The sequence below is a fragment of the Mustelus asterias genome, chromosome 2 (genome assembly GCF_964213995.1).
Source record: "Mustelus asterias chromosome 2, sMusAst1.hap1.1, whole genome shotgun sequence".
In the NCBI taxonomy this organism is placed as follows: Eukaryota; Metazoa; Chordata; class Chondrichthyes; order Carcharhiniformes; family Triakidae; genus Mustelus; species Mustelus asterias.
This window is the reverse complement of record NC_135802.1, coordinates 100987046-101004065: the sequence shown is the minus strand read 5'-3', so window position 1 is coordinate 101004065 and position 17020 is coordinate 100987046. Positions and strand designations below refer to the sequence as shown.

Below are 17020 nucleotides of genomic sequence, written 5' to 3'. Positions count from 1 at the left end.
ACTATGCCAGCTTTATATATCTTAATAGAGAATGCACCATCTAACCAGCGAAAGGTACCAAATCAGAAAGAACTTACAGACAGAGAGATCAACTGAGAAACTCCAGAAGGTTCCAAAAGACACACAACCTGGCTGTATATTTTTTTGAGTGACTGAATTCTATTTTTTTATTTATGAATAGATATTGTATTTATTTGAACAGCATTCCAGTAGAATCGTATTTTATTCGATATGTTACTTGTTCAGTTAAGGTTCCCTGTTAGTTAAATAAATAAATTGTTAAGTGTACATTTCAAAGCGAGTGTCAGGTATTTCTGTTAGTTACCCACTAAATGTTATTGAAGGACAGTTGACCTTCCCACACATTTTTAACAGATTACCAGGCAAGATATTCGTCTTTGGTGGATTTGCCATTACTTCTCAAAAGGGGGTCAAGCTCCGCATCATAACACTTAGCTAATGGCCTTTATAAGGTGATCAGAAAATGTTCAAAACTTGGAAATGATTTTTGTTGGTTCAGAGGCATCATTATACTCCCATATTGATCGACCTTTCAGAGCCCTTCCTTGGGGTTGACTCTCCCCACAAGAAGACCAAAGCCAACATTCTGGTTTCAACCATAAACTTCATTTCCTTGCTACTGACTACATCTCACTACCCCGTTGTTCAGTCAAGCTGAAACAGGTTGTGCAATCCAGAATGTATTGTTCTACTCATTTTAGCCTAAAACCTATTTGGGTGGAATTCTCTGGCCTCTCTATGGCATGTTTCTCGTGGCCAGAGGCGTCGCACTGTTGATGGCCAGCGGGATCTTCGGGTCCTGCCACTGTCAATGGGAAGATCCTGCTCCCATGAACAGCTGGACAATTCGTCCATAGCCTATCTATTAGCCAAATTGCTTTCCTTCTGTCTCCAGCATCACATCATTAATCCCAATGTCATTTTATTTCCCAAACTCAATTTTTCTAACATCCTCTTGTCAAACTCAAATCCTTCACCCCTAATCATCTCCAGTTTGTTTGAAGTCCAGCCATTTATCTTGTCCACCACTATCTTTCACTCATCCATCATAACTCTTTTTGTTGACATACGTTGACTCTCTCAGCCTCTTCCCGTTACATTGAACTTCAGAACTTCATCTTTAAATCTCCATGAAGGTTTATGTCACTTTTCTTCTGAATCATTGTGTCCTCCTCCATTATCCTTCCATGTCTCCTCTTGTCTTCTCCTATCCCCACCCCTTTTTATCCAATGTTGTAAGCAACTTTAGCTTGAGTTTCTGAAACTTCCTAACTAATCCTTTTAACTAACATGACCTGAGCTTGCTTGGGTTTTAAAACGCTTCCTGAGAACCCATCTTTTTGACCAAACTATTGATCTCCTCTATTGAATCTCTCATTGTAGCTAGGAATCGGTCCCTTTTTCTCTGTCTCTTTGGTGATTCTCTACTTAAAAATACTAAACAAATTCTGTTTCTGACAGAGTGGACAGGTGTGTTGGAGGTTTCTCATTAATTCAGTGTTCTTGGGTTTCGTTCTACTTTGTATGGTTTAAGATAAGGTGATGTTTTTGCATTAAAATTTTCTTCTTCATGTGAATTTAAAGGGAATGAAAATTTATTTTATCCTTCTAGGCAAACAACTGTGGCATTGTTGAAAGTATACTAAATTGGGTCAAATTTAAAGCCCAGACCCAATTAAACAAGAAGTGTTCCTCCGTAAAACACAGCAAAATCAAAGGCATTCCCAAACTGGATGATGCCAACGATGCAGGTACAGTAAGTGTTTTTGCTTTTATATTTACTAGAATAAAAATGATATAAGCTACCTTTTATAACCATGGTTAAAAGTCGAATTGTTGATTCCTGTTATGATCACTAGTGAGAACTTGTTTCATATTTGGAACTATAGTAGTTGCCAAAATTTCAGTAGGGAGATGATGTTGTGATATTGTAATTGGATTAGCCATCCAGAGGCCAAACTAATGCTCTGTATCTGGGCTTGAAATGCACTACAGCAGCTTATGGAATTTAAATTCAGTTAACTTTAGAATTAAAAGCTAGTCTTGGTAATAGTGACCATGTAACCATTGGCGATAGTTGTAAAAACCCATCTGATTCATTAATGTCCTTTAGGAAAGGAAATCCTTATTCCTTAGCTGGCCAGGCCTACATGTGACTCCAGACTCAATGTGGTTGGTTCTTGAATACTAGCCACTCAGTTGTATCAAACCGCTACAAAGGATGGTTGGTGCGGTGGCACAGTGGTTAGCACTACTGCCTCACAGCTCCAGGGACCTGAGTTCAATTCCAACCTTAGGTGACTGCGTGGAGTTTGCACAATCTCCCCGTGCCTGTGTGAATTTTCTCCAGGTGCTCCAGTTTCCTTCCAAAGCCCAAAGATGTGCAGGTTAGATGGATTGTCCCTGCTAAATTGCCCCTCCGTGTTCAAAGATATGTAGGTTAGATGGATTAGCCATAGTCAATGTGTGGGGTCACAAGGATGGGGCAGGGGTGAGGGCATGGGTAAGATACTCCGTCAGAGAATTGTTGCAGACTCAGTTGGCTGAATGCCCTCTTTTGCACTGGAGGGATTCTATGAATTAAACTAAATGGACCGTCCTGCATTGACCTATGCCCCAGAAACGATGTACACCCAGCCCTGTCGACGCTGCACAGTCCTCCTTCATAACATCTGGAGGCTTGTGCCTGGGTTGAACGGGAGGAGAGCTGTAAGACTGAACAAGTCAATAAACTCTCAATACTGGGTCAGTGAGAATCGTGGGGAAACTCTCCACTGGTTGGATTGATACCGAACTCAAAGGAAGGTGGTTGTGGTGGTTGGCAGCCAATCATCTCAATCCCAGGATATCATTGCAGGAGTTCCTCAGGGAACTGACACAGCCAAGGTCCTAGGTTGCTTCATCTCCACCTCCATCATAAGACCAAAAGTGGGTTGCGCGCAGATGCTTGTATACAGCACCATTCGCGACTCCTCAGTCCATGCTGAAATACAGCAAGACCTGGACAGTGTTCAGGCCTGAGCTGGTAAGTGGCAGGTAACATTTGCGCCACGCAAGTTACTATCTTCAACAAGAGAGAATCTAACCATCTCCCTATCATATTCAATCGCATTACCATCAACGAATCCTTCACTACCAACATCCATTGACCTGAAACTGAACTGAATCATATAAATACCGTGGCTACAAGGACAGATCAAAGACTGTGAATTTTGCAGTGAGTATCTTGTCTCCCAACTCCCAAAAGCCTGGTACCTTCTACAAAGCATAAGTTAGGAGTGTGAATCAATATTTTTCACTTGCCTGGAGTGCAGCTCCAACAACATTCAAGAAACTCAACTCCATCTAAGACAAAGCAGCCCGCTTGATTGGCACTCCATTCACCATCTTAAATATTTGCTCTCCACCGCTGATGCACAGTGACAGCAGTGTGTACCATCTGCAAGATGTATTGCAGCAAATCACAAAGGCTCCTTCCAGACCCATGACCTATACCATGTACACCACATGGACTACAGTGCCACCTTCTCAAGAGCAATTAGGGATAGGCGATAAATGCTGGCCTTGGCAGCAATGCCCACATCCAAAGAAAGTATAAAAAATACATATTTGAGTGTAAAATGTTTTTTCATAAGTTCGTGTAACATTAGTCTTTAAGTAAATTGCAAGTTAAAGCACATATGTGTTTCTGAATCAGGTGGCAGACATTCTTCAGACTGTACATTGATTCTGACGGAAGGAGATTCAGCCAAATCCTTGGCTGTGTCAGGTCTGGCTGTCATTGGGCGTGACAGATATGGTGTGTTCCCATTGAGGGGTAAAATTCTCAATGTTCGAGAAGCTTCACACAAGCAGGTATGTTTGCACTGCGGTGATGCGATATGCATTATTATTTAGCAGTAACAGTTATTTTCTCAGTATGTGATATATTGCTTTTTCAGGAAAAAATCCTCCAATTTGCCTTAAGCAGTGTCAAAGAGATCTGTTACCATAGAACCATAGAAAATTACAGCTCAGAAACAGGCCTTTTGGCCCTTCTTGTCTGTGCCGAACCATGTTTTGCCTAGTCCCACTGACCTGCACTTGGACCATATCCCTCCACACCCCTCTCATCCATGAACCCGTCTAAGTTTTTCTTAAATGCTGAAAGTGACCCCGCATTTACCACTTTATCCAGCAGCTCATTCCACACTCCCACCACTCTCTGCGTGAAGAAGCCCCCCCCTAATATTCTCTTTAAACTTTTCTCCTTTCACCCTTAACCCATGCCCTCTGGTTTTTTTCCTCCCCTAGCCTCAGTGGAAAAAGCCTGCTTGCATTCACTCTATCTATACCCATCAAAATCTTATACACCTCTATCAAATCTCCCCTCATTCTTCTACGCTCCAGGGAATAAAGTCCCAACCTATTTAATCTCTCTCTGTAACTTAGCTTCTCAAGTCCCGGCAACATCCTTGTGAACCTTCTCTGCACTCTTTCAACCTTCTTTACATCCTTCCTGTAACTAGGTGACCAAAACTGTACACAATACTCTAAATTCGGCCTCACCAATGCCTTATATAATCTTACCATAACACACCAACTTTTATACTCGATACTCCGATTTATAAAGGCCAATGTACCAAAGGCACTCTTTATGACCCTATCCATCTGTGACGTCACTTTTAGGGAATTCTGTACCTGTATTCCCAGATCCCTCTGTTCAACTGCACACTTCAGAGTCCTACCATTTACCCTGTACGTTCTACTTTGGTTTGCCCTTCCAAAGTGCAATATCTCACACTTGTCTGTGTTGAATTCCATTTGCCATTTTTCAGCCCATTTTTCTAGTTGGTCCAAATCCCTCTCCAAGCTTTGAAAACCTTCCTCACTGTCCACGACACCTCCAATCTTTGTATCATCAGCAAACATGCTGATCCAATTTACCACATTATCATCCAGATCATTGATATAGATGACAAACAACAATGGACCCAACACCGATCCCTGCAGCACACCACGAGTCACAGGCCTCCACTCAGAGAAGCAATCCTCCACAACCACTCTCTGGCTTCTTCCATTGAAACAGTTTTAACAACACCAGGTTAAAGTCCAACAGGTTTATTTGGTAGCAAATACCATTAGCTTTCGGAGCGCTGCTCCTTCGTCAGATGGAGTGGAAACCTGCTCTCAAACCTTCCATTGAGCCAGTGTCTAATCCAATTTACTACCTCCCCATGTATACCCAGCGACTGAACCTTCCTAACTAACCTCCCATGAGGGACCTTGTCAAAGGCCTTGCTGAAATCCAGGTAGACAACATCCACCGTCTTCCCTTCATCCACTTTCCTGGTAACCTCCTCAAAATATTCTAATAGATTGGTCAAACATGACCTACCACGCACAAAGCCATGTTGACTCTCCCTAATAAGTCCCTGTCTATCCAAATATTTTAGATCCTATCCCTTATCACACCTTCCAATAACTTGCCCACCACTGACGTCAAACTTACTGGCCTATAATTTCCTGGATTTCTTTTGGAACCTTTTTCAAACAACGGAACAACATGAGCCACCCTCCAATCATCTGGCACCTCCCCCCGTGAATACTGACATTTTAAATATGTCTGCCAGGGCCCCTGTAAGTTCAACACAAGCTTCCCTCAAGGTCCGTGGGAATACCCTGTCCGGTCCTGGGGATTTATCCACTCTGATTTGCCTCAAGACAGCAAGCACCTCTTCCCCTTTAATCTGTAAAGGTTCCATGACCTCCCTACCTGTTTGCCCTATTTCTGTAGACTCCATGCCCATTTCCTAAGTAAATATGGATGCAAAAAAACCATTTAGTATCTCTCCCATCTCTTTTGGTTCCAGACTCAGTCTACCACTCTGGTCTTCAAGAGGACCAATTTTATCCCTCACTATCCTTTTGCTCCTAACATACCTATAGAAGCTCTTTGGATTTTCCTTCACTCTGTCTGCCAAAGCAACCTCATGTCTTCTTTTAGCCCTCCTGATTTCCCTCTTAAGTAGCTTCTTGCACTTTTTATACTCCTCGAGCATCTGATGTGTTCCTTGCTGCCTGTACATTTCATACAACTCTCTCTTCCTCTTAATCAGTGTTACAATCTCCCTCGAGAACCAAGGTTCCTTATTCCTATCTACTTTGCCTTTAATCCTGACAGGAACATACAAACTGCACTCTCAAAATTTCTCCTTTGAAGGCCTCCCACTTTCCATTTACATCCTTACCAGAGAACAGCCTGTGCCAATCCACACTTCCCAGATCCCTTCTGATTTCATCAAATTTGGCCTTTTTCCAGTTCAGAACTTCAACCCGAGGACCAGGTCTATCCTTATCCATGATCAGGTTGAAACTAATGGCATTATGATCACTGGATCCAAAGTGTTCCCTCACACTCGCATCCATCATAATGAATTAATAATGCAAGCTTGTTTATTAGTGGGCCAATGTACAAATACAAAAACAGAAAATCCTGGAAAATCTCAGCAGGTCTGACAGCATCTGTGCAGAGAGAGTAGAGCCAATGTTTCGAGTCTAAATGACCCTTCATCAGCTCTGAAACTCAGACTCGAAATGTTGGCTCTATTCTCTCCCCACAGATGCTGTCGGGGCTGCTGAGATTTTCTAGCATTTCCTGTCTTTGTTATAGATTCCAGTATCTGCAGTATTTTGCTTTTATCACGATGTCAGTCATCTTCGGAAAGAAAAATCAGCATTTTTTTGACTCCAGATATTGGAAGGAAAGACACAACTTAATGTATTAATGTAGTATGGGGAATTTTACAGCACTGCCAGTGGACATGATTCTGGCCAGGACATGTAGATTAGGTCGGGGTAGCTGCTCCCATTGGTGGCTTCCCGGCCACCCCTTACACTGTCCCTATAATATTAGGTTGGATAAGAAGCCCACTAGGCCACTCGCCTTTAGGCCAATTAAGGCCCATAACTGCCCAATTAAATGGCATGGTGGCACAGTGGTTAGCACTGTTGCCCACAGCTCCAGGGACCTGGGTTCAATTTCCATATGCTCTGGTTTCCTCCCACAGTCCGAAAGATGTGCTGGTTGGTTAGGTGCATTGGTCATGCTAAATTCTCCCTCAGTGTACCAGAACAGGCACCGGAGTGTGGCGACTAAGGGATTTTCACAGTAACTTCATTGCAGTGTTAATGTAAGCCTACTTGTGACACTATTAAACAAATAAACTTTAAATTTTAAAACTTTTAATTCGGGGCTTCAATCCTCCTCCTCTGCCATAATATGCTGGTCAATAGAAGGCAGGCGAGAGTGAGAACGTTTTTTTTCACCAAGGTAGGTGTAATGAAGGGGAAACTTGTGCGCATTGTGAGAGAACGCCTTTTCTGCCTGCAACCTGGCCTCCAAAATCTATTCCCCCCACCCCCACTTCCTAGAGTGCCCAAGAGGATTTGCCTTGTCCTTGCCCTTGACATTTCTTCATGGGCTTCCTTGCAGTCTTAGCAGCACCCACTACATTTTTCCAGTGCTGCTGAGATTGCAAGAGCTGCCGGCCAATCGGATTAGCTAGCCATTCTCGAGGTCGGACTTGCTTCCACTGAGGGGCAGATGTCCGACCATCAGCTTGTTAAGCCATTCGCACTGTATTTTCACTGCTCTTTTTTAAAGTTAGTAATTTTGCTGCTGACCTTTCTTCTTCGGGGGAGGCAGTACATCCCCTGCAAATAAAGTTCATCACAGTGTCATATCTACTTGTTATTTACGCATACACACCATTGTCATGAACTGCCTTGTTTCCCATGTTGTATATTCTTCAGTGCTATTAATAAAATTGATGTGTCATATCACAATACTTTTGATTTGAGAGTGTTTTAGTATTAACTAAATATAGCTCGTAATTTTTTTTTCACAAAAAACTGACAATGAAGTTTTAAATGAATACATGAAATTGTATAGATGATTGTGCACTCTTGCAGATTTGGTATCTGAAATTCGTCAAAACTTTGGTTGATTAATTTTAGAGCTTCATTTGGAATTTGCTTAAAGTAGTTTGTACTGCTATGGTTGTATGTAAATGGCCACCTGTTCATATGTCAAATGTAAACAAGATTTTGTAATGATATAGCTTATATTCTAATCTGTTAATTAACAGCATGAAAGTTATGAAATATTGCAATTCTACAAAACCATGGATATGAATATTTTGTCATGCAGATAATGGAAAATGCAGAAATCAACAACATCATCAAGATAGTTGGTCTTCAGTACAAGAAAAGTTATGATGACGCAGAGTCTCTGAAATCTCTTCGCTATGGCAAGATTATGATCATGACTGATCAGGTACAAATTAGTGTTAATTAAAAGATAAGAATAGTGTTAAATTGTGAAAAATATGATATGTAAGAATTATAATGCAGCTGCGTACAAATATTCAGTATGCTTGTCAATTTCCCATGGTATTACACACTCTTTGGTTGCTGTTGTTAAATTGTATTCAAGTGGTAGTATGAATTGGGAACTCACCCGTGCTTATGGTTATCCAAGTAGTAGCAACTACTACCTGTCTCTGCAGTCTTCTTATTGCTGTTTCTTTCTGTTCTCTTCTGATTTTGCACACGGTGGCACAGTGGTTGGCACTGCTGCCTCAGCGCCAGGGACCCAGGTTCGATTCCTGTCTGTGTGGAGTCTGCAAGTTCTCCCTGTGTCTGCGTGGGTTTCCTCTGGGTGCTCCAGTTTCCTCCCACAGTCTGAAAGATGTGCTGGTTAGGTGGATTGGCAATGCTAAATTCTCCCTCCGTGTACCCGAATAGGCGCCAGAGTGTGGCCACTAGGGGATTTTCACAGTAATTTCATTGCAGTGTTAATGTAAGCCTACTTGTGACACTAATAAATAAACTTTAAAAAGCTTGTTTTTCACTCTTTCAATTATTTTTGCTTTCTCATCTGTTTCTGTTTCCTTGGGAGGATGGTAAGTGATGTAATAGAGAAAAGTGTCACAGTGGCTGCAGTCTGCATCTGTGTGTGTAGGATTCTGGTAAAATGTGGCCCAGTGCTTACTTTTCCATTCTGTACACGATTCCTTTATCTCTCAAATGTCCATCTCCTTATCATCCTCTTACTTCCGCCCTACTCTTAACTTTCTTTTGACTACCTACCCAATTCCTGTATTCTGCCTTTCTGTTAAATCTATTTTCAAATAACCCCGTCCCACCTACGCACTCCAAAGGCAGAAGTCCACTTCCATAATTAATTGAACTCCACCCGTTTCCATAATTTCCTTCCTGTTTCATTGAAAGACGCTTCATTTGCTTTCAAAATTCAATTTACATTAAAATAAATTAAAATAGAACCAGGAAAGAAACTGACTTTTCTTCCCCACCTCCCTCTTCCAACCTATCTCATGGTTGAAAATTAGATTTTCTGTTTCACTGTTGGTAGGAATTCATCCTTGATTGTGAGCAAAGCACAAGTTAAAGGAAACAAAATTGTAAATATATAGTGCCTTTGACAAAGTAATCAAGATGTCTCAAAAAACGTAATTGCCAACAAAATACTTTTTAAATGCAATCATTATAGGAAATATGGCAGCAGATTTATGCATAACAATGTTCCAAAAACAATGAGACAAATGACTCGATATTAAGGTTGTTGGCTGAAAGATAAATGTCATCAACTTTTCTGCTGTTCTTCAACTAGTGTAATAGTAAGAAAGACCTGCATTTATATGATGTTCTTCACTACCACTGGGCATCTCAAAGCATTTTCTGAAGTGTAGTCACTGTTGTAATATAGGAAACTTGACATCCAATTTGCACAGAGCAAACTCTTACAGACAACAATGTGATAATGACCAGATAATCTGCTTTTGTGGAAATAACTCCCCTGCTTGTGTTTGAAGTAGTGCTATGAAATCTTTTACATCTGCCTGAACAGGCACATGAGCCTTGATTTAACATCTCTTCTGAAAGGCAGCAGCTCCAACAGTGCAGGGCTCCCTCAGTACTACTTTAGAGTATCAGCCTTGATTTTTTTTGTGATCTTCTTGTTCACCAGAGGGGGCCAACTGAGTCTTGGATTTAACATCTCAACTAGAAATACAGTGGTCTAGACACTGTAACACTTAGTACTATACTCAGTAACGTTTTGAATTCGCACATTTAGCATAGTAAAATGTCCCAAGGCAATTAACAAGAGCATATTCAGACACACATTGTCATTGACCCAACAATGGAGTTTGCACATTCTCCTCGTGTCTGCGTGGATTTCCTCCGGGTGCTCCGGTTTCCTCCCACAGTCCAAAGATGTGAGGGTTAGGTTGATTGGCCATGCTAAAAATTGCCCCTTGGGTGTCCTGAGATGTGTAGATTAGAGGAATTAGTGGGTAAATATGTAGGGATATGGGGATAGGTCCTGGTTGGGATTGTGGTCGGTGCAGACTCGATGGGCCAAATGACCTCTTTCTGCCCTGTAGGGTATCTATCTGTCTAATAATCAAACCCTTGGTCAAACAAATAGTTTTTAAGCAAAGTCTTACGGATGAAGAGTGTAAGGAGTGAATAGCAGAACATGGCCTAGATGGCTGAAGACCAATGATGGGCCACAGGAGTGGCTGATGTAGAGGCCTGAATTGGAGGCTACAGAATTCATGGAAGGTTGTCATGGTTGCTGACATCTGGAGGGCTTGACCATGCTGGAAATAGAATGCTAAGCTAAGAATTTTAAAATTAAGGTGCTAGTACAGAGGAATCCAATGTAGATCAGCAAGGACAGAGGTGATAGGCTAATGGGACTTGGTGTGAGTTAGGGTACAGACAGCAGGGTTTTGGATGAGTGGTTAGCACTGAAATAGTTGAGGCTGGAGCTGTATAAACCATTCCATACATTAGGATTTCAGCTGTAAGTGAGATGAGGTAGAGATGGAAATAGGCGATATTAGGGAGGTGGAAGTAGACATTCTTGGGGCGGAGAGGATATGAGATTAGAAGGTTAGTTCCAGATGAACTACCAACCTGATAGTTGAGGTAAATAAATAACCTGGGTGAAATGAATGTCTTCTCTTTGTCATGCTGTGATGTAGTTCTGGAGCTGATGTTGTCAGAATGTCCCTTTTTAATAGCTGAGCTATATAAAAATATATATTTTTAAAAAGTATCTCCACTCACTGGCAAAGATTCTGACAGGGCAAGATCACATTTGCCAAGGCCAAAATAGACTTTGGTGCAAACTGAACATACCTCTGAGGATAGATCCTCTATCACAATTTGGCTTTATCATTTTTGAAATAAATAGATTATCCAGAACAAATTGCTGCTAAATATATGCTGCATGAGTTGAGGGTTGTATCTTCTTAGAATCTATTAATTTCCCGATTTTAGCTTTATTTTGCCTTCCAACCATGTCCTCCTAGAAAACATTGCTCAGAAGTTATTTTGTGTCCATCTTATAGCAAAGGATATGTTTAACTGAAACTTATGGAATTGGCTAATCTAGATAAGATTTGTAACGCAGATTGAGAGGTACAGATTGTGAAGTCCTTTGTCAAACTCTGTCTCATCATTTAGGTCTTCAGAGGGCCTGCCCACTAAAGTAGTAATTCTACTTTTTTGGATGAAAACATTTCTAGCAACTTGAATGCTTCCATGTCAAGTAAAAAAAGATAGTTTGTTGGTAATTGTGACCTTCACTTTAATCACTTGTGATTGCGATCTGTCAGTTAATGGATTTTTTGTGTTCAGCTGCACATTTTGTGTTTTTGCTGCAATTTAATTAATTTTGTTCAGCTTCTCCATTTTCCTTCCTGTGGTATCAGTCATGTGATGTGTCTTGAATGGGATAATCTGGTACAAAGGAGGGCAGCCCTTTCAGTATCATGGTGTTCACCAAGTTAATTAGAGTGTCCTTCTGGCTAGTTTGAAGTTGTACTCCCTGTTGCAGTGAAATTGTGCTAGGATATTTTCTAATTGATGTCACTAGAGCAGCCTGACAAAAAGTTCATCTATGGATCTCATTCAGATCATGTTGTTACTGCCACACTCTGAATTCAGGCCCTGTTGAACCTATGTCTAATTTCACTTCCCACTTTCAATGGCAGCTAATACCACTGTTCACCAATCCAAGCATTGTTCTGAAGTTCACCAATTCTAGTTTCGAGACATCTAGAAAGTCTGGTAGTCCAATGTGAAAAAGGTATACAGAAAGATGGAGGGAAATGTACAAAAAAGCAAGGGAAGATCAAGAGAATGCTTCACTGACCAGGCCATTTATCTATCGTTCAATGAACAAAACCAAAACAGAATAATCAGTCATTTGTTTCCTTGTCTTTCATAAGACTTGGCAGCAAAGCAATTGGGTGCCTCATTTTCCTCCTTCAAAATTGACTACACACCAAAATAATTAATTGGTACTAAAGTACTTTGGGGTGGCTTCAGTGAGAAAGATACTATATAAGTGCAAATATTTTATTTTGTTTATGTGCTCCCTGTGAGAACACTGCTACCAACTGAATGCCTTAGATCATGGAATGCCTTCCTATGATGGAGGGAGTGCAGAAAAAGAACAGTTAGAAATAGTAATGTACCAATAAAAGAAATTCGCGTATATGGAGAGGTAAATCAACTTGCAGATAAGGAAAAAAAAGAAAAGGTTTAGTATGATATAAATAGAAGAAAGATGGTGAATGGAATCTTCTGCTCTTCCCCTTCAGCCCAGTTTGGTGGTTGGGGAAACCATTTAATAGGACTGGAAGGCCACACTCGCATCCATCCCAATTAAGTCCATGGTGGCAAGGCCTGTGGAGAGGTGGGTGTAGTACCAGCAACAGCTACTGCCTCCCAAGTGGCATTACTGACTTCAGAAGAGCTGCTGGCCTTTGATTGGCTGGAGGGTCTCGGCAGACGAGACTTCAGTCCTTGATCCCAAGGGCAGGCCCGCCACTGGGGTGTTAAGTGCCTGAGTGGTAGATGCAGCAGGCCTTCTTGGAAAGAGGTGATGTAGGGCTCTTGCAAGTGACCACGACCACATTGCCTCCACAGCATTTCACCACCCTTTGTTTAATTTTGACTGTTGCACAATTCATGAATTTTGTCAATTTATCACAATGACTAACTTGAAAGTTAATATGATTTTGCAAATCTTTAAATGTTACAGGATCAGGATGGCTCTCACATCAAGGGCTTACTGATTAACTTCTTTCATCACAACTGGCCATCTCTTCTGAGACATCAATTTTTGGAGGAATTCATTACACCGATAGTGAAGGCGAGTTGAACCTTAAAATCACTATTGTTTTCACAGAACACTGTACAATTCTAATTGCTGTTGATCAAAATATGGTTTTAATATGCTTTCTTTCCAATAAAGGCTACCAAAAATAAACAAGAATTGGCATTCTACAGCATTCCTGAATTTGATGAATGGAAAAAACAAATGGAAAACAACAAAACTTGGAAAGTGAAGTACTACAAAGGTTTGTAAAGTAAAAGCTTTACTCGAAAGTAAAAACCAAAGGAGGTGGGGGAAACTGTGACTTAATTTAGAAATTTTGTATTTTTGCGCAGCTGTGAACACGTTCTCTTAATGCTGATATGCTCTCGAACTGGAGTTGCGTTTCATTCTGCCAATAGCAAGGTACCCGATAGAGCTAAGTTAAGTAATAATCATAGTGAATGGACATATAAAGTGACTGAAATATATGATGTCTCACACAGGTCTCGGTACCAGTACATCAAAAGAAGCAAAAGAATACTTTGCTGATATGGACAGGCATCGCGTAATGTTTAGATACACTGGTCCAGAGGACGATGCTGCAATTACCCTGGTATTAAACATAACTCTGTTATAAAAATCACAACTTGTCAATGTTTCAGGGAAAGCCCAACATTTACGTGTTTTTGATTTGATTTATTATTGTCACATGTATTATCATACAATGAAAAGTATTGTTTCTTGCACGCTATCCAGACAAAACATACCGTTCATAGAGAAGGAAATGAGAGAGTACAGAATGTAGTGTTACAGTCATAGCTAGGGTGTAGAGAAAGATCAACTTAATGCAAGGTAAGTCCATTCAAAAGTCTGACAGCAGCAGAGAAGAAGCTGTTCTTGAGTCGGTTGGTACGTGACCTCAGAGTTTTGTATCTTTTCCACGAAGGAAGAAGGTGGAAGAGACAATGTCCAGGGTGCTAGGGGCCCTTAATTATGCTGGCTGCTTTTCCGAGGCAGTGGGAAGTGCAGACAGAGTCAATGGATGGGAGGCTGTTTGCGTGATGGATTGGGCTACATTCACGACCTTTTGTAGATCGTTGCGATCTTGGGCAGAGCAGGAGCCATACCAAGCTGTGATACAACCAGAAATAATGCTTTCTATGGTGCATCTGTTAAAGTTGGTGAGAGTCATAGCTGACATGCCAAATTTCCTTGGTCTTCTGAGAAAGTAGAGGCGTTGATGGGCTTTCTTAACTATAGTGTCGGCATGGGGGGACCAGGACAGGTTGTTGGTGATCTGGACACCTAAAAACTTGAAGCTCTCGACCCTTTCTACTTCGTCCCCATTGATGTAGACAGGGGCATGTTCTTCTTTATGCTTCCTGAAGTCGATGACAATCTCCTTCATTTTGTTGACATTGAGGGAGAGATTATTGTTGCCGCACCAGTTCTCCAGATTCTCTATCTCATTCCTGTACTGTGTCTCGTCATTATTTGAGATCCGACCCACTACGGTGATGACATCAGCAAACTTGAAAATCGAATTGGAGGGGAATTTGGCCACACAGTCGCAGGTGTATAAGGAGTATAGTAGGAGGCTGAGAACACAGCCTTGTGGGGCACCGGTGTTGAGGATGATCATGGAGGAGGTGTTGTTGCCTGTCCTTACTGATTGTGGTCTGTGAGTTAGGAAGTTCAGAGTCCAGTCGCAGAGGGAGGTGCCGAGGCCCAGGCCACGGAGTTTGGAAATGTCAATTTCAGCATAAATGTTGCATGTAAACCGTGTAATCCCACTATTGCCATTCATTTCAGGAGAATGCATGAAGATAAACTCCTGCTAATTAAAAGCACAAAAATTAGTTTGTTTTGATTCAAAGTGTTTCATTGGCAGACTTTTCTTTAAGTTAAGCCATGATTTGATTGATCAGCTGTCTATTTGGTAAAGCCACTCTTTAGTGGTATTGTGACTCCATGGATAGTCACTAGAAGCTGTAACATGGTGACCCTTTCATTGTTTATCAGCTATCTTTAATGTTATAATTAGAAAATTTCACATTTCAGGCTTTCAGCAAAAAGAAGATAGACGATCGAAAAGAATGGCTAACCAATTTCATGGAAGACAGAAGACAGAGACGGCTACATGGGTTGCCAGAGGTCTGTGTCATTGAATTGTAGTCATTAATAGCCAATGTTTTGTTTTGTTGTGTTTAAGATTGTCACTTTTCAACATCTAATTTTACAGCAATATTTATATGGAACAGCAACAAAGTACTTGACATACAATGATTTCATCAACAAGGAATTAATCCTTTTCTCAAATTCTGACAATGAAAGGTCCATTCCTTCTCTTGTTGATGGTAAGTATTTCTGATTGGAAATTATCCTATAATTTGTTCATTATTCTATTTCTTTATGGCATAGGTTTCCAGAATTGTGCCCAAGAATGAAGCTTGGATCTTTATAAACTTTTTATAACAAACTAAATCCATGTTTAGTTTTAACTGAAGTCATATTATCTAAAATTACTTTACTTCCTACTCCATCCAGCTTATTAGGAACTGTAGTTAAAGAAACCTTGATTTCAGATGTTTTAGAACCTGCACACAAGATATAATTAACAAAATGTAGAATGATGTAAACTTGCTCTGTATATTTTTAAAATTGTTATAATGTTGTGACAAAAAAAGTTTTATTTTTGATAATTTTGCTTCCCAACTAGTGCTAATGGTTAATTATACAAGGGAAATTATAGCATAGTAGTAATTTTACTGAGCTCGTAAGCCAGAGGCCTGGACAATGCTCCAGAGGCAAGAATTCAAATTTCATCAAGGCATCTAGATGAATTTAAATTAATTGATAAATCTGGAATAAATAGCTAGCCTCAGGAATGATCATGAAATTACTGGATTGTTGTTTAAAAAATAATGGATCAGGAAAAATACATGCCGCTTTAGCCATTTTGGCCTATATGTTACTCCAGATTCATACCTAAGTGGTTAACTCTTAATGGCCTAGCATGCCACTCAGGAGTATCAAATTGCTATAGATAAGTTGAATAAGAATAAAAGAATACCCAGCATTGATTTAAGCACTGGAAAATCCTCCTCACTATCACGTGGGAACTTTTGCCAAAATTGGGAGAGCTTCCCCCAGCCTAGTCTAACAATAGCCTGACAGTCATACTCAACAAATCATATATTACAACCAAGGTCCCAGACTCCTCCATTACCATGATTGGGTATGCCCCTCCCCATCCAGACCGACCAGAGATCATGGCACAGTGGTATATATAGGACAGGATCGACCAGAGGTTAGTGGCACAGTGGTATACACAGTAAGAGTTTTAACAACACCAGGTTAAAGTCCAATTTCGGAGCAGGGCTCCGAAAGCTAATGGCATTTGCTACCAAATAAACCTGTTGGACTTTAACCTGGTGTTGTTAAAACTCTTACTGTGTATACCCCAGTCCAACGCCGGCATCTCCACATCATGACAGTGGTATATAGTCAGAAAGGAGAATCCTGAGAATCCTCAACATTCACTATGGATCCCATGAAGTCTCATGGGACCAAATCAAACATGGGCAAGATAACTTCTTGCTGATTACCACCTACCGGCTTCCATCAGTTAATGAATCAGTTCTACTCCATGTTGAACACCACTTTGAAGAAACATTGAGATTAGTAAGGGTACTCTAGGTGGAGAACTTCAATGCCCATCACCAAGAATGGCTCGGTAACACCATTACTGACCAAGTTGGTAGAGTTCCGAAGGGCAGTTAATAAGAGAACCAACAAGAAGGAAAAGCCTACTTAAAC

General features: G+C 40.8%; 1 protein-coding gene across 1 annotated transcript in view; it reads left to right on the top strand.

Annotated features, from left to right (window-relative positions):
• The window catches only part of top2b (DNA topoisomerase II beta), a 161422-nt gene that overhangs the window by 66915 nt on the left and 77487 nt on the right, over positions 1–17020 (top strand). Inside the window, exons 11-18 of the mRNA XM_078239375.1 lie at positions 1634–1772; positions 3719–3876; positions 8213–8338; positions 13145–13255; positions 13358–13463; positions 13705–13814; positions 15263–15355; positions 15444–15558. Of these exons, the coding sequence (XP_078095501.1) occupies positions 1634–1772; positions 3719–3876; positions 8213–8338; positions 13145–13255; positions 13358–13463; positions 13705–13814; positions 15263–15355; positions 15444–15558 (958 nt within the window). The remainder of the gene's footprint in view (positions 1–1633; positions 1773–3718; positions 3877–8212; positions 8339–13144; positions 13256–13357; positions 13464–13704; positions 13815–15262; positions 15356–15443; positions 15559–17020) is intronic.